A 20,236-nucleotide genomic window follows, 5' to 3' on the forward strand; every position below is an offset into this window, starting at 1 on the left:
GAGGTAGACACTGCAGGACCTGGATTACCCTCTACATCACAGGAGGAACAGAGGAGTAAGATAAGGGTTTGGCTAAAGGCTAACAGAACTGGACGCCTAGTACATTCAGAACAGAGAGTAAAAGGAACAGATTTCTGGGCACGGTAGAATATATTCAAGGCATAATGTACAGACAAAGGTATAGTAGGATGTGAATACAGTGGGGGTAAACCTGTGCATACAGTGATAATGAAAGATATTGTCTCTAGGTTACTTCCGGCGCCGACAGAGATGGCCGCCTCACTTCGCGTTCCTAGGAAACTATGCAGTTTTTGTTTGTTTACGTGTTATTTCTTACATTGGTACCCCAGGTCATCTTAGGTTTCATTACATACAGTCGAGAAGAACTACTGAACATAAGAGCAGCGTCAACTCACCATCAGTACGACCAAGAATATGACTTTAGCGAAGCGGATCCTGTGTTCTGCCTTTCACCCAGGACAACGGAATGGATCCCAGTCGGCGACCCAAAAAAACGACTTCGTAAAAGGGGGAAACGGAGCGGTCTTCTGGTCAGACTCCAGAGACGGGCACATCGTGCACCACTCCCTAGTATTCTTCTCGCCAATGTCCAATGTCCAGTCTCTTGACAACAAGGTTGATGAAATCCGAGCAAGGGTAGCATTCCAGAGGGACATCAGAGACTGTAACGTTCTTTGCTTCACGGAAACATGGCTCACTGGAGAGACGCTATCGGAGTCGGTGCAGCCAACTGGTTTCTCCACGCATCGCGCAGACAGAAACAAACATCTTTCTGGTAAGAAGAGGGGCGGGGGCGTATGCTTCATGGTTAACGTGACGTGGTGTGATCATAACAACATACAGGTACTCAAGTCCTTCTGTTCACCTGATTTAGAATTCCTCACAATCAAATGTCGACCGCATTATCTACCAAGGGAATTCTCTTCGATTATAATCACAGCCGTATATATTCCCCCCCAAGCAGACACATCGATGGCTCTGAACGAACTTTATTTGACTCTTTGCAAACTGGAATCCATTTATCCGGAGGCTGCATTCATTGTTGCTGGAGATTTTAACAAGGCTAATCTGAAAACAAGACTCCCTACATTTTATCAGCATATCGATTGCGCAACCAGGGCTGGAAAAACCTTGGATCACTGCTATTCTAACTTCCGCGACGCATATAAGGCCCTGCCCCGCCCTCCTTTCGGAAAAGCTGACCACGACTCCATTTTGTTGATCCCTGCCTACAGACAGAAACTAAAACAAGAAGCTCCCGCGCTGAGGTCTGTTCAACGCTGGTCCGACCAATCTGATTCCACACTCCAAGACTGCTTCCATCACGTGGACTGGGATATGTTTCGTATTGCGTCAGACAACAACATTGACGAATATGCTGATTCTAGAAAGGGCAATTTTGGGGCTTCACCATGTTTCATTGAGATGTACAGCTGTGTGTCATCCGCATAGCAGTGAAAGTTAACATTATGTTTTCGAATAACATCCCCAAGAGGTAAAATATATAGTGAAAACAATAGTGGTCCTAAAACGGAACCTTGAGGAACACCAAAATTTACAGTTGATTTGTCAGAGGACAAACCATTCACAGAGACAAACTGATATCTTTCCGACAGATAAGATCTAAACCAGGCCAGAACTTGTCCGTGTAGACCAATTTGGGTTTACAATCTCTCCAAAAGAATGTGGTGATCGATGGTATCAAAAGCAGCACTAAGGTCTAGGAGCACGAGGACAGATGCAGAGCCTCGGTCCGATGCCATTAAAATGTAATTTACCACCTTCACAAGTGCCGTCTCAGTGCTATGATGGGGTCTAAAACCAGACTGAAGCATTTCGTATACATTGTTTGTCTTCAGGAAGGCAGTGAGTTGCTGCGCAACAGCCTTTTCTAACATTTTTGAGAGGAATGGAAGATTCGATATATGCCGATAGTTTTTTATATTTTCTGGGTCAAGGTTTGGCTTTTTCAAGAGAGGCTTTATTACTGCCACTTTTAGTGAGTTTGGTACACATCCGGTGGATAGAGAGCCGTTTATTATGTTCAGCATAGGAGGGCCAAGCACAGGAAGCAGCTCTTTCAGTAGTTTAGTTGGAATAGGGTCCAGTATGCAGCTTGAAGGTTTAGAGGCCATGATTATTTTCATCATTGTGTCAAGAGATATAGTACTAAAACACTTGAGCGTGTCTCTTGATCCTAGGTCCTGGCAGAGTTGTGCAGACTCAGGACAACTGAGCTTTGAAGGAATACGCAGATTTAAAGAGGAGTCCGTAAGTTGCTTTCTAATAATCAAAGTCTTTTCCTCAAAGAAGTTCATGAATTTATCACTGCTAAAGTGAAAGTCATCCTCTCTTGGGGAATGCTGCTTTTTAGTTAGGTTTGCGACAGTATCAAAAAGGAATTTCGGATTGTTTTTATTTTCCTCAATTAAGTTAGAAAAATAGGATGATCGAGCAGCAGTAAGGGCTCTTCGGTACTGCACAGTACTGTCTTTCCAAGTTATTCGGAAGACTTCCAGTTTGGTGTGGCGCCATTTCCGTTCCAATTTTCCGGAAACTTGCTTCAGAGCTCGGGTATTTTCTGTGTACCAGGGAGCTAGTTTCTTATGAGAAATGTTTTTAGTTTTTAGGGGTGCAACTGCATCTAGGGTATTGCGCACGGTTAAATTGAGTTCCTCAGTTAGGTGGTTAACTGATTTTTGTCCTCTGGCGTCCTTGGGTAGACAGAGGGAATCTGGAAGGACATCAAGGAATCTTTGTGTTGTCTGTGAATTTATAGCACGACTTTTGATGTTCCTTTGTTGGGGTCTGAGCAGATTATTTGTTGCAATTGCAAACGTAATAAGATGGTGGTCCGATAGTCCAGAATTATGAGGAAAAACATTAAGATCCACAACATTTATTCCATGGGACAAAACTAGGTCCAGCGTATGACTGTGACAGTGAGTGAGTCCAGAGACATGTTGGACAAAACCCACTGAGTCGATGATGGCTCCGAAAGCCTTTTGGAGTGGGTCTGTGGACTTTTCATGTGAATATTAAAGTCACCAAAAATTAACATATTTCCTGCTATGACTACAAGGTCCGATAGGAATTCAGGGAACTCAGTGAGGAACGCTGTATATGTCCCAGGAGGCCTGTAAACAGTAGCTATAAAAAGTGATTGAGTAGGCTGCATAGATTTCATGACTAGAAGCTCAAAAGACGAAAACGTCATTTTTTTTTTGTAAATTGAAATTTGCTATCGTAAATGTTAGCAACACCTCCGCCTTGTCACTAGTGTAGCCAGGAGGTGAGGCCTCATTTAACACAGTAAATTCATCAGGCTTAAGCCATGTTTCAGTCAGGCCAATCACATCAAGATTATGATCAGTGATTAGTTCATTGACTATAATTGCCTTTGAAGTAAGGGATCTAACATTAAGTAGCCCTATTTTGAGATGTGAGGTATTCTGATCTCTTTCAATAATGACAGGAATGGAGGTGGTCTTTATCCTAGTGAGATTGCTAAGGCGAACACCGCCATGTTTAGTTTTACCCAACCCAGGTCGAGGCACAGACACGGTCTCAATGGTGATAGCTGAGCTGACTACACTGACTGTGCTAGTGGCAGACTCAACTATGCTGGCAGGCTGGCTAACAGCCTGCTGCCTGGCCTGCACCCTATTTAATTGTGGAGCTAGAGGAGTTAGAGCCCTGTCTATGTTGGTAGATAAAATGAGAGCACCCCTCCAGCTAGGATGGAGTCCGTCACTCCTCAGCAGGTCAGGCTTGGTCCTGTTTGTGGGTGAGTCCCAGAAAGAGGGCCAATTATCTACAAATTATATATTTTGGGAGGGGCAGAAAACAGTTTTCAACCAGCGATTGAGTTGTGAGACTCTGCTGTAGAGCTCATCACTCCCCCTAACTGGGAGGGGGCCAGAGACAATTACTCGATGCCGACACATCTTTCTAGCTGATTTACACGCAGAAGCTATGTTGCGCTTGGTGATCTCTGACTGTTTCATCCTAACATCGTTGGTGCCGACGTGGATAACAATATCTCTATACTCTCTACACTCGCCAGTTTTAGCTTTAGCCAGCACCATCTTCAGATTAGCCTTAACGTCGGTAGCCCTGCCCCCCGGTAAACAGTGTATGATCGCTGGATGATTCGTTTTAAGTCTAATACTGCGGGTAATGGAGTTGCCAATGACTAGAGTTTTCAATTTGTCAGAGCTAATGGTGGGAAGCTTCGGCGTCTCAGACCCCGTAACGGGAGGAGTAGAGACCAGAGAAGACTCGGCCTCTGACTCCAACCCGCTGCTTAATGGGGAAAACCGGTTGAAAGTTTCTGTCGGCTGAATGAGCGACACCGGTTGAGCGTTCCTACAGCATTTCCTTCCAGAAACCGTGAGAAAGTTGTCCGGCTGCGGGGACTGTGCCAGGGGATTTATACTACTATCTGTACTTACTGGTGGCACAGACGCTGTTTCATCCTTTCCTACACTGAAATTACCCTTGCCTAACGATTGCATCTGAAGTAGGGCTTACAGCACAGCTATCCTTGCCATAAAGCTATCGTTCTCCTGTATATTATGAGTACAGCGACTGCAATTAGAAGGCATCATGTTAATGTTACTACTTAGCTTCGGCTGTTGGAGGTCCTGATGAACCGTGTCCAGATAAAGCGTCCGGAGTGAAAAAGTTGAGGAAAAAAATATATATATAAACGGTAATTAAAAAGTAAAAACCGTAAATTTGTCAGGTAGCAAAACAGGTTGGCAACAAAACGCACAGCAACTCGAAAACAAGTCTGCAAGTTGTGACCGGAAATGACGTCAGTACTCCAGATCTCAGAGGTATGGGTCAAAATAGCAGACTAGACTGGGATAATTCTAACTCAAACACGCCCCTCGCAAAAGCAACCCACGCAAATCAGTCAGTAAGATTCCATATTGAATGAGTGAATGCAAGACAAACCAAAACCAAAAGACCAATTGGCTTACAATAGAGTGATAAGTGGAATCCCCAATAATAATTATGTTACAATGCAATGTTCTATAGGAACTCTGACAGATCCCGCCCATTATATTTTCTGCGTTCTGAAAGTGAAAGGTACTCTAGCGATAAGTTTCATTTCTGATGAAACGAGTGACCCAGTGACGTCACAGATCAGCCTTTGTAAAACTCCGTTTTTCTGACCCTCGTATTGTATCTGCCCTGTGTACTGGTTATGTGTATGTAGGCTACAGGAAGCACCTTTTACTTAGTTTCAATCTTGGTATCTGTTGACAGAAAAGAGAGAAACAAACACAGTCAAGACTAGATTCTGGTGGTAGGCTGCACAAGAAGGTGAGTGAGATGTTTTATTGGAACTCGTTTTATTTTGATGTGAGGACTTATTACATCATATTACAGTATTGATCGTGTTTATGTAACCGATGTGAAATGGCTAGCTAGTTAGCGGTGGTGCGTAATAATAGCGTTTCAATCGGTGACGTCACTCGCTCTGAAGCCTTGAAGTAGTGGTTCCACTTACTTTGCAATGGGCGCGGCTTTTGTGTCGCGATGGGTGACGATGCTTCGTGGGTGACTGTTGTGTGTGTGCAGAGGGTCCCTGGTTCGGGGCTAGGGTAAAGTAAAACTGTTACATTTACAAGTTTCCAAATGTTATTTTGGAAAACCTCATCGTACATATTGGGACATTTTGTTCTGATATAGTTACAGTTCACTCCAAAATAAAAGTTTGTCTGATATCTTCTGGCATTTTTAGTGCTAACATTTTCAGACCTACCTTTTTTTTTGGAATCCTAAAACGTTAAACCTATTGCCAACAACCAAGAAATAAGCTACTGATACAGACTATACATACAGTGTAATGTGAGGACTTATTAACTCATATTATATTATTGGGACAAAGGTCCAATATAGTGACAGTTAACTTCAAAATGAAAGTTTGTCAGATATTTTCTGATGTTTTGGGGGGAGCTCCTAAAACTTTTAATGTATTCCCGAGCACTAGAAATAAGTTACAGATGAATTTATTCATTTGTTTATTAATTTATTTAATAAATGTGCAAATGTTGACACAATATTTGTTTTGTCTTAGGTCGACCATGGTTGAAAAGGGCATCCTGGGTTGTTTCATCTTGTGTCTGTCTCTGACCTCAGTATGCGCTGTCAGAGGAACCCTTAGTTCAATAAAGGACCTCAAGGGAATAGAGTTTGGTCACACCTTTCCTCGACACGGCCTCATGCTGCTCCACTGGCTAGCCAACAACATTTACATTGACAACAACGGCAACATGAGACTCAATTTCAACCCAACCAGGGGAGACTATGGCTTTCATTTCTATGGAAACAGACCACCTTCATTACCTATTCTGCATCCTGAAAGCGGAAGTTACTACTCACTAGGGAATATGAACAGTAATGGCTCAAGGGCACTTCCTGATTATGTAACTCAAAGATTCTACAACTCAAGGGGACCTGAGAACAACAGGGACAGGGTCATACTCAGAGTTAGGGAGGATGGGTCCAATCAGTTCATAGTAGACGAGGTCTATGTCACACAGCACTATCAACAAAATGAAAACAGAGGAAGTGGCTATGATCCAGCCAATACATACCGTGTCAATGTCAGCCTCCTTAGACAAATCCAACGTCTCGCAACCATTGACCAAAATGACATTCCACGTATATATAATGTAGAGATCAACCACAACAGTCTGCAAGACCTGGAAAACATTTGGGGACATACACCTGGTATGGCACTTCTTCTGGCTATTGTATTGTCCTTAACACTTCCCAAACTCAAAGGCCGTTGTGCGCGGGCAGTTGAAACCCAAAGTGTCATGGAGGATAAGGATAATACATTGATTAAGCTTGAGGTGAAAACCACAGATAGAGGAAAAGCCAGGATCATCTGGAGTGGGATCCCCAAGAGGCTATTAGACCAGCGTGTAATGGTGGTTCTTCATAGGGACAATAACAGTGACAGTAAGAGCGAGCTGGACAGATCGTCAGTCGGGGGCAAAGCCTCTGGAAGCTATAACACCTCAGTACCCCTTAACCCTGGTCTCCAGGTCCGGCTCCATAAGGAGGTAAAAAAATGGTGGAATTACTTTTGGTTTGGGTCCACTATCGGAGAGGAGATCTGGAGAGGTTCTGAGTTTCACGATGCCAACAGAGAGATTCCTGTTGATATTAATGGACATGACGCCAGTCTGCAGCTCTTCGTAAAGGATGGAAAGGCCTGCGCTCGTCTGTATGTAAAGAAATCCTTCACTGCCTGGAAGAAAACGTTTCATAACTCCTGGGTTGGGTTCTACTCTTCCCTTAACAAATCCATGCTCAACTATAATACCTGGAAATGGGCAGTATCTTTTTCTAAGGAAATACGATCAGATTTGGAGGATGTACCTGAGCATGATGTCTATGTGTATTACTCCAGTATGGTCATGTCTCCTGGTGTCCAGGCCAGATTCATGCTGCAGAGAAGATCCAGTGAAGTAGCCCGTACTCTGCCCTGGGAGAGAGTTGAGCTCAGCGCGACCAGACCATATCACAGAGAGCTTTAGAGATGAGCTGTTATTACTGTTTTTACTGTTATTACTGTTTTTTTACTGTTATTGAGTTATTTAGGTTACTTATCCACTCCAAATACATTTGTATCACTTTCCAGTAACTCATAAGACTCTTGACAGAATATTGATGAGGTAAAGTGTATTTTGAATGAGTTATGATAGGATTTAGCTTTGGCCGGGCCATCCAATCCCAGCCCACTACACCGTCCTTCCTCCCTCTCCTTTCTCCCTTCACACCTGGAGTATGTGTTGTTCTACTGAGAACAGAAGTCGTTCCCTCCAATATGATCGGACTCTTAATTACGTTATTTAGCTGACATGTCCCATGTCCATGCTACATGATTCAGACCCCATGACGCTGAAATGTCAGTGTGAGCTTATTTCCGTCCCCCACCTCCCTTTTGAATGACCAGTGTAGTGTAGTGCAGTGCAGCATGTGTGCTTGTTTCTGTGTGTGTGTAAGAGAGAGATAGAGAGAGATTACCCTGTACTTTTAATTACCCATCATAATTCATGGATCTATTAACCATGGGCCTACAGTATTAACCTCTGGTGGGTTTGGTGTGGTAATCCAGAGTTTGTGTTGATTGAACCAGTGTTTGCCTAGTGGGTAGTTTGTGTTGGGATGGTCACAGGTAGATCTGTAACAATCGCAGATAGAGAGACAGAGCTGAAAAAGGAATCAGCCATGACTAACCAGTGACCAGCCAGTCCTGGAGCTTTACATGTTGACCAGACCGGACATGTTGTGTGCGCGAGGGTTGCAAAATAAATGTACACATACATATTATTCAGTCATTGCACTCACACTGCTTGTGGGCGTCAGCGAGCATCTGCGTGGCCAGGCGCTAAAATAGAAATCGGTTCTATTTGTGATGCTCAACACGCTGCAAGTCCGGCCTCTCCCATCTCCTCATAGGTTTTTAGAAGCATATACCCACGTGGGTGATTGAAAGATTCATTTAGGTCCACACTCCGGTAGGTTGTAGTAATGCTGTAAAGTTGGTTGCCAACCGCCATATTAAGTCAAAAATAATAATAAGAAGCCTGAGGAAGGAGGAGAGATGACGAGATAAAACGGTAAACCGAATTCCTATCTGTGGATTAATTGTGGGTGTAGAGGACCTTGTGCATTTCAGGTAAAATAAGAACCCAATGTTTATATCCCAGGACAAATTAGCTTTCAACAGCAAGCTAGCTAGCTAAATTGTCATAAATGTTTAATGATTTTTGACCTCTCCCCAAATTCATATAATTGGTTCAGAGTCTGTTTTGATATTTCAACCTGATCGCTTCTGGTGTGGGTAAACAAAATCAACGTGCGTATGATGGCACACGGTCGCTCGCGTGTGTCCGGTTTGGTCAGCATGTTAGTATGATGTAGCAACTGATTTAGACAAACCAAAATAATTCACTCTCAGACCAATCAGGGGCATAAATGGGTCAGTTAAGTGCCAGTCAAAGGACAATCAGCAGATACTGTGGCTCCCAGGAACCCATGGTGCACACCTCTGGTCTAGCCACAGCTCTGTGATGTACTGCCCTCTATTGGTCATTATAAAGCATTATATTTATCACGCATAGCCAACATGGAGGACAACTCATGGCTGAGTTTCATTTCAGTAGAGTTGTTCTCGTCCTTCTACGCTAAATACCTTGCCCTGAACAGTTGGTAGCTTGTTGCTTAGGAGCAGAAGAACGTTGCCATAACTTTTCCTGAAACATAAAGTCTTGTCTCCCAGGGTGAAGGCAGTGGAGGGAATCAACACTGTACGCAATTTCAACAGTGTGATTTTCCTGTTTCTAAGCAACAAGTTAAACATATCTTTGTATTTATGAAAGGTACAGTTTGTGTTTGTTTATTAGTCATGCATCTACTAACATTTTCATTTAGGTTATTTTACACAATGGGTTAGAATACATTTATATACTAAATACACATTTTGTTTAATATAGGTAGAATGAATAAGGTTATAATGACCGGAAAATGTGATAAGGGTAGAAAGAAGAAACCTACTTTTTGGAATGAAACTCAGCCCTGAGCCCTCCTTCATGTGAGAGAAACACAGTACATTCTACGATTTAGGAGGGCATGTAACAACGGTTAATGTAATAGAGTTTCTATGTAATAAAATATAATTTGCCGGATAACCTGGTTAAATGTTGAACGGTTAACGTATGAACTTTTCCACTAAATGTAATACGTTATTACGTTACCCACTGGTTATTACGTATTCAGGCAAATACATATATTTTTTAAGAATAACAATAATAACTTCAACCAGTCTTGTAATAACATACTGTTATGGATGTTTGTGCTTTTCTAATAACCAATTTCTGAGTTCATGCAAGTGACTGACTGAATGTATACCTGGGAAGAATCCTCACTATCAGTAGAGCAATTTGGCAGTACGCCCAGAACCTTGTTTTGAGAACAAAGGGATATCTCAGATTCAAGGTCTCAGCTTGGAGAGAAGAAGCCTTGTGAGGTATTGGTCTGTCACATGCATGAACTAAACGTTAATGAGGAATTAATTATGAATTATCTAAATCATGCAACTATAACTTGCCTGTGTAAGCAGTATGTAAGAGAACTAATGAGACTGCCCCAGCGGAGCTCACTTCAGACTGGTACTTTATGCATCTAAGTTTGACCTCCCCAGCTTGCTGTTAATAAACTATTTATTTATTTATTTACTTTTCTGCTCTTTTGCACACCAATGTGCGAAACAGCCTGTACATGACCATCTGATCATTTATCACTCCAGTGTTAATCTGCAAAATTGAAATTATTCGCCTACCTCCTCATGCCTTTTGCACACAATGTATATAGACTCCCTTTTTGTCTATTGTGTTATTGACTTGTTAATTGTTTACTCCATGTGTAACTCTGTGTTGTCTGTTCACACTGCTTTGCTTTATCTTGGCCAGGTCGCAGTTGCAAATGAGAACTTGTTCTCAACTAGCCTACCTGGTTAAATAAAGGTGAAATAAAAAATGATTCATTTAAGATTGACTCCAGGTGTCCCATGTGTAGAATGTCCACAATAATATCAAAATCAATGTTTTTACGTATTACTTCCCTCAATTTGATACCACACACCACCAATCACACACGCACACACACACACACACACACACACACACACACACACACACAAACACACAAACACCTCTACACACAGTTAGCCATTGTATAACTGGAACTTTTCATGTTGATGTAACAGTATCCGACCCCTGACACAACATACACACAACAGGCTGTGTATCATGATGAGTAACCTTGTTTGAGACCTTGTGGTGCCCAGGAGACCCGGGTTAGAATCCAGTCTGTGCCCGGACGGGTCTCTGCTAGGAGGGGGAGGTCAAATGGGGTGAAGTGTAACACGGGTTGTTTTTTTGTTTGGTGAACCACACTTTCTTGTTGAGTAACCTTGTGTGAGACTTGTGTTAGCTTCCTTAAAGAAGAAGACTACACTTTAGACCGTTTTGTGGTTGTGCCTTCCTCAAGAGCACAACGGCAGACACCAGCAACCCTCCAGTTGCAGGTTCACGTCCACCAGATTTTTTCCATCCATCCATCAGATTCAAACCAGCAACCCCCCCAGAAGTTAGCCTCCCCTCCAACCTCTGGGCTACATTACACGTGGCCCTATAGTTCAACAAGTTGTGTAGTTCTGTTGTGTGAATAGTGTGTCAGGGGGTTAGGTACGAGGACAGTAAAAACATGCATTTTGTACGGATAATTTAACAGCTATTCGTAGGGACTTTAATTTTGAGAATTCCTTACAAAGGATTTGAAATAAATGTGTTATGACTGTTGTAATTAATGATACTGCAACACAGAATTGTTATGACTGTTTTCATAAAGGTGTTATGACTGTTTTCATAAAGGTGTTATGACTGGTTTCATAAAGGTGTTATGACTGTTTTCATAAAGGCGTTATGACTGTTTTCGTAAAGGTGTTATGACTGTTTTCATAAAGGTGTTATGACTCTTTTCATAAAGGTGTTATGACTCTTTTCATAAAGGTGTTATGTATACCCCTTCATATAATGTGGTCCTGAGGGAATATGTGACATTATTTGATCACGTTATATCATGGCTGACCAGGGGCCTGTTGATGAGAACCTGAAAATCCTGACTCATTAGAAATACACACCTTTATCTAATAAATACAAGGCTCATATTAGGTTCTGAAAAATGATTTAATAATTTGAAATGTTTCATTTATTTAACTGGGGTATGTCGGCTTCTAACTTTATGTGCCTTTGATAATCCTAGCAACAAAAACAGAGTAATTATTAAAACTTTATTGAAAATATGTTTTGTAATTGGAGTAATGTTGTCTGCTATTTGGATTGTTGATCTCCTGCATTTACTGTTGAGAAGTTACAACTACAATGTGAGAATGTGTAAAGGACGTCACGCTTAGCGAGTACAACTTGAAATCAAATCAAATTGTATTGGTCTCATACACATATTTAGCAGATGTTAATGTGGGTATAGCGAAATGTGTTCCTAGCTCCAACAGTGCAGTAGTATGTAACAATTCACAACAACATATACAATTAAAATAATGGAATTAAGAAATATCTAAGTATCAAAATATATTCTGATTCAGCTGATACCGAGACCCATCTCCTCATTGTTTTCACGAGCAGGGTAACCAAGGGGCCAGGGTTTCAGTCTCGAAGAACACTTTGACTGCATCTACAGCATTGTTTCAGTATTGCAGTTTAACTGAATCACGGCTGAGAAAGACAATTCCCACTGATGGCCCCATAAAGTCAAATGAGAAAATTCCTAATAAGACACTTTAGTCATCACTTTTGCGCACAAAACATCCATTGAATTGAATTATTACAATTGTTTGTTGACGGAGAGCTGAAGATATTAAACAGAGTTCCCAGAGCATGTTCACAGCATACGGCTGTCTGTCCAGTGAGCACTGAGCTCTAGTGCAGGGAGAGTAATCCCAGTAAGAAAGATGACAGCAACCATGAAACGGTGTATGTGAACGTAAGTAGATACCTCAGTGATACTAACCCACATACTCAGTACGTAATCAAAGATTAATCAGACTAACTAGGTTTTCCCTTTTATCTGTGGATTAATTGTTGGAGTAGAGAAACACAATTTTGTATGACTCTGGGTCAAAAATATCTAAATGAAACTCAGCCCTGATGTGAGATAAATATAGTACTTTGTAACGTCCAGTAGAGGGCAGTATATCACACAGATATGGTTGGACCAGAGGTATGCAACATGGGTTCCTGGGACCTACAATGTCTGCTGATTTTTCTCTTCTCCCTTTGACTGGCACTAAATGTACCTGATCCTTTAATACCAATGATTGGTCTGAGTGAAGTCATCACAATTCCCTGGTCTAAATCAGTTGCTACATCACACTGTGGTTCATGGTGATGGAGTTCCCCACCGCTCTGGGCTGACCTTACATTATGTGTTTCACTTTCCTAAATGGTGGTTCAGGACTGGCTGGTGGGTAATGGCTGACTCCGCTTGCAAACAATAGTGTGAATAGGTATGGAAACCACTATAAACCGACTACTGATATGAGATTTGTCCAAAATCACCATTGTCCAGCTCCATCATAATCCCAGTCTATCTTTTCACACTCATCTTCCAGGAACATATCATTGAGGGGCTCAAGAGTGGATCCTGGGATGATTAAAAACACCATCTTGTTTGTTTTTCTTAGGTTTTTATTGTATATTTTCTCTGAATTTATCATAGTTTTTTTGTGATTCCATTTTTATAGAATTTTCACAAAACACAAAAATGAACACCAACAAACAGAACCAACAAACAGAACCAACAAACAGAACCAACAAACAGAACCAACAAACAGAACCAACAAACAGAACCAACAAAAGCAGGTAGGTAGCATGGTGGTTTTAGAGCATTGGGCCAGCAACCCAGTAAGGTTACTGGTTCAATTCCTCAGGCCGCCAAGGTGGAAAAATCTGCCGTTCTGCCCTTGAGCATGGCAATTAACCCCCAACAACTGCTCCCCGGGCACCGATGACGTGGATTCAGAGCGATTGGGTAAAATGAGGAATATGCATTTTAGTTGAATGCATTCAGTTGTACAACTGACTCTTTCCCTACAAAGGTCTCCCGCCCATGATAAATCAAACAGAAAAAAAGAGAAAAAGACTCTTTAATGTACTGAATGATTTGTCATGACGACAGGTCAAGTCTCCCTCCCACACCAACAACCTGTAGTCATCCCCTCAAAATAGCAAAGAAAGAGGAACAGAAGGGATACCAGGTAGCTTTTTGGGAACAGGTTCTCTTTTACACTTCACACAGATGAACAATTAAAATACATCTCAATGAAAAACAGGGTATAGAAATGTTGAACAAAAGCAGTTACACAAGCAGTTAAAAATGAGAATATCAACGTCATATATCATGTTATCAGGTGAGCTCACCACTGGACAAGTCTCTCCCAGGGTGGAGTGCGTGCCTTTTCACCCCCATATTTCTCCAGCATGAATCTGACCTGGACCCCAGGAGACATGGTCATACTAGACTTGTACACATAGACATCATACCCAGGTATATCTGCCCAATCAGAGTGGCTTTCCTCAGAGAACTTTACAGCCCATTGCCAGGTGTTATAATCCAGGGTGCCTTCAGAAGAGTAGAACCCAACCCAGGAGTTATGAAACGTTTTCTTCCAGGCAGTGAAGGATTTCTTTACATACAGACGAGCGCAGGCCTTTCCATCCTTTACGAAGAGCTGCAGACTGGCGTCATGTCCGTTAATATCCACAGGAATCTCTCTGTTGGCATTGTGAAACTCAGAACCTCTCCAGATCTCCTCTCCGATAGTGGACCCAAACCACAAGTAATTCCACCAATTGTTTACCTCCTTACGGAGCCGGACCTGGAGACCAGGGTTAAGGGGTACTGAGGTGTTATAGCTCCCAGAGGCTTTTCCCCCGACTGATGATCTGTCTAGCTCACTCTTACTGTCACTGTTATTGTTCCTATGAAGAACCACCATTAAACCCTGGTCTAATAGCCTCTTGGGGATCCCACTCCAGATGATCCTGGCTTTTCCTCTATCTGTGGTTTTCACCTCAAGCTTAATCAATGCATTATGTTCATGCTTCAAGGTACTTTGTGATGTTACACGACATGATTGCACCCTAAATGTAAAGGACAATACAATTGCCAGAAGAAGTGCCAGACCAGGTGTATGTCCCCAGATGTTTTCCAGTTCTTGCAGACTGTTGTGGTTGATCTCTACATTATATATACGTGGAATGTCATTTCGGTCAATGGTTGCGAGACGTTGGATTTGTGTTAAGAGGTTGAAACTGACAAGGTATGTATTGTCTGGATCATAGCCAGTTCCTGTGTTTCCATTTGGTGGATAGTGCTGTGTGACATAGACCTCATCTACTATGAACTGATTGGAATCTTCCTCCCTAACTCTGAGTATGACCCTGTCCCTGTTGTTCTCATGTCCCCTTGAGTTGTAGAATCTTCGAGTTACATAATCAGGAAGTGCCAAAGCATCGTTGTTGTTATTGTGAACAAGGTTCCCTAGTGAGTAGTAACTTTCATGTTGATGGGGCAGAATAGGTAATGGACGGGGATTATCTGCATTTCTATAGAAATGAAAGCCATAGTCTCTCCTGGCTGGGTTGAAATTGAGTCTCATGTTGCCATTGTTGTCATTGTAAATGTTGTTGGCTAGCCAGTGGAGCAGCATGAGGCCGTGTCGAGGAGAGGTGTGACCAAACTCTATTCCCTTGAGGTCCTTTATTGAACTAAGGGTTCCTCTGACAGCGCATACTGAGGTCAGAGACAGACACAAGATGAAACAACCCAGGATGCCCCTTTCAACCATGGTCGACCTAAGACAAAACAACGGTTGTGTTAACGTTTGGAATGATACCTGTAACTTATTTCTAGTGGTTGGTAATACATTACAGTTCCAATGCAGATATTTTCTATCAATATCAAATCATTTCTGGGTAACAATGAAGTTCCTTACTATAGTAGATTTCCATTAAAGTGGACAAAAGTAACTTTTTAGGAAATAACAATCTCAAGCAAGAATTTTGCAGGCGCATAACTTGCGGGGGTAACAGGGGTATACTTACTTCATCACCGTACACTAAGTATATTATGCTCTCGCTATCTTCCTCTCTTTGTGGTGTTTGCTGAGGAGAGGTAGCTACAGGGCTCGAAATTAAGGGCGCCCGTCGGATTGTGTCTTTGTCTGCTGGACAATGAAAGAAAGTTGAACATAAGAAATCCAATTGAACATGAGAGAAATGCTGGTTTCAATGGCATAAGGAAGTGTTTATAAAATAATTCCCTCAACATTTACTACTTTGAAACAAAGTAAGACATGCCTCATAAAATGATAAACCTCCATGTTTTAAATAATTATGTTCATGGTAAAAAAAGTTTCAAACGGCCTCCGCTCGGATTGCAAGGTGGGTGATGTGTGCACCAGGCACGGTCCTTTCTTTCTGTTATGAACATTTGATTTGACAAACATCCCTCAAGGATGTAAACAGAATTAAGCCTTGAAACGTTCATGTTAATTATCCTACATTATATCACCTAGACAACACTTTGAGATGTAGGCTAATTATTTATGTACAGGTAGCTGCCAAAATAAAGGAAGCACCAACATAAAGTTTCTTAATAGGGCACTGGGCCACCACGAACAGCCAGAATAGCTTCAATGCACCTTGGCACCATTCTTCCACAAGAAATTCCATAATTGAGTGTTTTGTTGATGGTGGTGGAAAACGCTGTCTCAGGCACCACTCCAGAATTTCCCGTAAGTGTTTCATTGGATTGAGATCTGGTGACACACACTTTAAACCCCCTTTGAGGCCCCTCTTTCAAAGTCACTGACATCTCTTCTTCTAGCCATGTAACCACAATAACGGGCAACTGGGCAATTTTATACATGACCCTAAACCTGATGGGATGTTACTTGCGTAATTAACTCAAGAACCACACCTGTGTGGAGGCACCTACTTTCAATATACTTTGTGTCCTTCATTTACTCAAGTGTTTCCTTTATTTTATCAAACCGCAGCATCATATGATGCAAAATGGATCATAGGGGATGATTTCTGTATTTTGAAAGTTACACATCTTGAAAACTTGAGTGCTGACAAGAAAAATATTTGGGGACTGTACAATTCATAATAGACTGGTACTATGTGGTCAGCTAGCTAGCTATACCTATTGCCAGACAGTTAATACATAATTTTGCTAATAAAAGCAGAATCTATCATGTTAAAAAGCTAACCCAATCATTGTTAAGACCAGCCATTATAAGGCAGTGTGGTTGTAAAGCATGTTCCACATTTACATCACACAGACATTGGAACTATCGGTTCAACTCATCTTTGCTGCCTGTAGTCAAAACAAAAGAAATGTTGTTGCCTTCATTCTGATTTCATTTGGTTGTCATGGAGTTTGAAGACGTGGCTGCGATCAACAAAGACACAAAGCAGATTGAACCATGTTGCCATCTGTCATATCTACCAGGAGAAGCTGGCTCTCATAGATGGGAAAACAATATGCCTGAAATGTATTTCTGGCAGTGACAGGCATTAACAGGTGTTTGGTGCATTTAAGTTGAAGATTGCTGATGTTAATTTGTACATGTATGATTAATGGGTTTTGTTACCTGTTTTAACAAACCTTTTTCAGTTTTGTACCTATGTATTGTATATAGTTTTTTTGTGGTGTGGTATATATAAAACACCCAAACAGGAAAAACTCAATTTCACTGCACTGGCCCTTTAAAAAGTGTTCAGGACCAAAAAACAGTTAAAGATCTGAAAATGTTGGTTTTATAAATATCTGAAATAAATCAACAAATGTTCATTTTGGAGTGAAATGTCACTTTAATCTGACCTACCAGGTAAAAGATTATTGGCACCCTTGATAAAGAAGAGCAAAAAGACTGCATAAAATAAATATGAATACTAAGCTATATTGTATACAAATCTGAAATTATATTAATTTATACTAATACAATTGCTCAGAGAATGAGATTTTCTAAAACAAGTAAAGCAAAACAATCTAAAAAAAGACAGGAGTATGGTCCCAACAAGTTTTTTAAACTATAAGGTTTTTTCTAAAATAACATTTGGAAACTTGTAAACATGATTAATTATGTATTGTAATGTGATGTAATAAGTCCTCACATCAAAAAAGTATTCGTAATAATAATAATCTCACCTTCTTGTGCAGCCAAATACCATAATCTAGTCTTGACTGTGTTTGTTTCTCTCTTCTCTATCAACAGAACCCGAGAATGATAGCCTACATACACATAGCCAGTACACAGGGCAGATACAAAACAAGGGTAAGAAAAACTGAGTTTTACAAAGGCTGATCTGTGATGTCACTGGGTCACTCATGTTTCTATAGAAATGGAACTTATCCCTAGAGTACCTTTCACTTTCAGAACGCAGAAAATATAATGGGCGGGATCTGAGAGTTTCTATAGAAATGAAAGCCATGCTTCTGGTACTAGGGATGGACATCCCGAATCTTTTCGGTGAGCCAGATCATTAGGCTACATTCAGCTAAAAGAGACATTTGGTTCCCAAACGACTCTTCGTTCTGTCGCGCTTAAAAATTTTTACCTACGACTATGAAGCAATTGCAAATCTCTCATGTAAAGCCTAAAAAGTTGCCTGCCATGATATCAGATCCTGACACGTGTGTTCACATACATTTTAACTGACCAAGTTATTAGATGGCACTGCAAAAATGTGTGCACCAGAATGAGGCTCTCTCCTCACTACCCATTGTTCCTGGAGTGAATAATTACAATCTTCAGAGAATATTTTTTATCTGCAGATAGCTGTCAGGAGGTCAACAAGTAGTTGTAACAGTATCAAAATCAGCGAGCCAAATGAACGATTCTTTCACAAGTGATTCGGTTCCGAAAAGATCCGTTCAAAAATAGCCATTTGTTCGCGAACCGACCCATCACTATCTTGTAGCCTACAGATACATAACCAGTACAATTGGATTTGCTCAACTCCTGCGCAATTTCTTCCGTCCTTTTGAAAAAGGTACAAGTTAAAACAGGATAGGCGGCGAGGAAAGGGAACGTGGATGAAAATGCGCTTGTATGAGGGCCGTACGCTAGTGGACGGGTCCGTTGGCACGGCGTGTGCAGCGGTGGAAAAGAACAGAATTTCCCAACTTCGTGCAAATCACAAGCGGCAAACGCTGGCCAATGACCAATCATGTGGAGTGATTCCTATCATGAATATTACGCTCTGAGACTCAACGCTGGAGAGTTTCCCCAGAAAAGATGGCTGACAAAAATACTAGTGTGGACAGTTGAGTATGTTAGTTAATGTAGAGAAATGATTATGCATATTTTTTTGTCATAAAGTTAATTTACGAAAATTGCTATTTACCAAGCTTGCTGACTGGCTCAAATTAGCCTGCTAGCTCGCTAACGTTACCTTTATGGGCATCTTGACATGATTATGAAATTGTAATTTGTGTTTCATGTTTTAGGGTCTCCTGAGAAAACCATCAAACCAGGCTGTCGTCTTGTGAAACAGTGGATGTAAAGAATCTAGCTAGCTAAAGCATTTACTGCAAAATTGAATGGACAATTTTGTAAGCTGGCCTTGCTGATATTTTCCATGCAATGCAGTTGAAGTAATGTAGTTAGCTAACTCTTTTCTTGCTTTTTGTGTAGTGGAGGATAACAATAATTATGCCTATGGATGTGTAGCTAGCTATGTAGCCGATCTGTGTATGGAACCTAAAATGTTTGCTATAAATATTAGTTCAGAACAGTGTTTTTAATTGCTTCCACCATTTAATCATTAATCCCCAATAAATATGCACATGATTGTTAAATGTCAATAGTACAATGTCAATATTAAATAGCTAGCTACGAACCTAGGTATGAACCTCAGCTATCATAGCTGGTTGTATTGACTTCAAGACACTCTGAAAAGCATCAATGAAGTCTATTGATTGAGTAAAATGTAATAACTTTGTGCCAAGGATGCAAGTTGTACTGTAAATACATGTAGTTATTACCAAGCATGAGTTTCTGACATTGTAGCCTGTACATTTAATATATTCACTGATCGTGTACTCTACTTTGGCAAATAAAGGTACAGGTCATGTATGTATGTCTGTGAGACATTGTTTTTCAGTCATATCCAATACCAGGAGTATTGTAAAGGGTTGCGCTGATCGAATCTGGTATCAGGATAAGTATGACACTGAGTCACCGATTTTATGCGATGTATTTTTTATTAGCTAAGCAATAAGTGGCAATTTTCATATATATACGGGTCCGCTGTAACACCACGCAGGGTAGAACAGAGAACTGGCCAACACCCTAAAGATATCTTCTGACAATACTCTGACATTGACTAACAAATAGCCTATCAAAATGTTGGAAATTATAGGCAGAAACATATCTAAATCAAGCAACAACAACAAATCCTGTCCCCCCCTGTCAAAAAAATTGTTCTGCAGACTGTAGCCTATAGCGCATTTTCTATATTTGCAGGTTAGGGTTGAGTGCAGGCCTCAGCTTTTCACTTGGTATCACATATTGTCGGACGGTTGCGGATAGGAT

General features: G+C 41.1%; 2 protein-coding genes and 2 long non-coding RNA genes across 6 annotated transcripts in view; 3 read left to right on the top strand and 1 right to left on the bottom strand.

Annotated features, from left to right (window-relative positions):
* LOC110530673 (uncharacterized) overlaps positions 1–20,236 on the top strand; it is a 127,865-nt gene that overhangs the window by 36,227 nt on the left and 71,402 nt on the right. The window lies entirely within an intron of this gene.
* Positions 5,223–10,599, top strand: LOC110530672 (uncharacterized). Its single transcript, XM_021613909.3, has 2 exons — positions 5,223–5,355; positions 6,113–10,599. Exon 2 carries the CDS (start codon positions 6,120–6,122, stop codon positions 7,581–7,583), a length of 1,464 nt encoding a protein of 487 aa, XP_021469584.3. The 5' UTR covers positions 5,223–5,355; positions 6,113–6,119; the 3' UTR covers positions 7,584–10,599.
* On the bottom strand, positions 13,299–18,558 carry LOC149982142 (uncharacterized). Of its 2 annotated transcripts, none has more exons than XM_090182707.1 (3): positions 17,848–18,558; positions 15,735–15,853; positions 13,299–15,485 (listed from the first exon to the last, which is right to left on the bottom strand). In XM_090182707.1, exons 2-3 carry the CDS (start codon positions 15,737–15,739, stop codon positions 14,045–14,047), a joined length of 1,446 nt encoding a protein of 481 aa, XP_090038833.1. In that variant the 5' UTR covers positions 15,740–15,853; positions 17,848–18,558; the 3' UTR covers positions 13,299–14,044. The 2 variants fall into 2 exon arrangements, with proteins under 2 accessions (XP_090038833.1, XP_090038834.1); XM_090182708.1 differs by having other exon boundaries at positions 15,735–15,856; positions 17,848–18,061.
* On the top strand, positions 18,543–19,777 carry LOC110530676 (uncharacterized). Of its 2 annotated transcripts, none has more exons than XR_002474571.3 (2): positions 18,543–18,965; positions 19,150–19,777. It is a non-coding gene; the product is annotated as an uncharacterized LOC110530676 (long non-coding RNA). The 2 variants fall into 2 exon arrangements; XR_016482651.1 differs by having other exon boundaries at positions 18,545–18,970.

This window comes from Oncorhynchus mykiss, chromosome 8, assembly GCF_057628025.1.
Source record: "Oncorhynchus mykiss isolate SJ-2025 chromosome 8, ASM5762802v1, whole genome shotgun sequence".
Classification (NCBI taxonomy): domain Eukaryota; kingdom Metazoa; phylum Chordata; class Actinopteri; order Salmoniformes; family Salmonidae; genus Oncorhynchus; species Oncorhynchus mykiss.

What these genes read in the sequence shown, in the direction of transcription:
- LOC110530672 (XM_021613909.3), top strand. Translation starts at nt 6,120, where the DNA reads ATGGTTGAAAAGGGCATCCTGGGTTGTTTCATCTTGTGTCTGTCTCTG.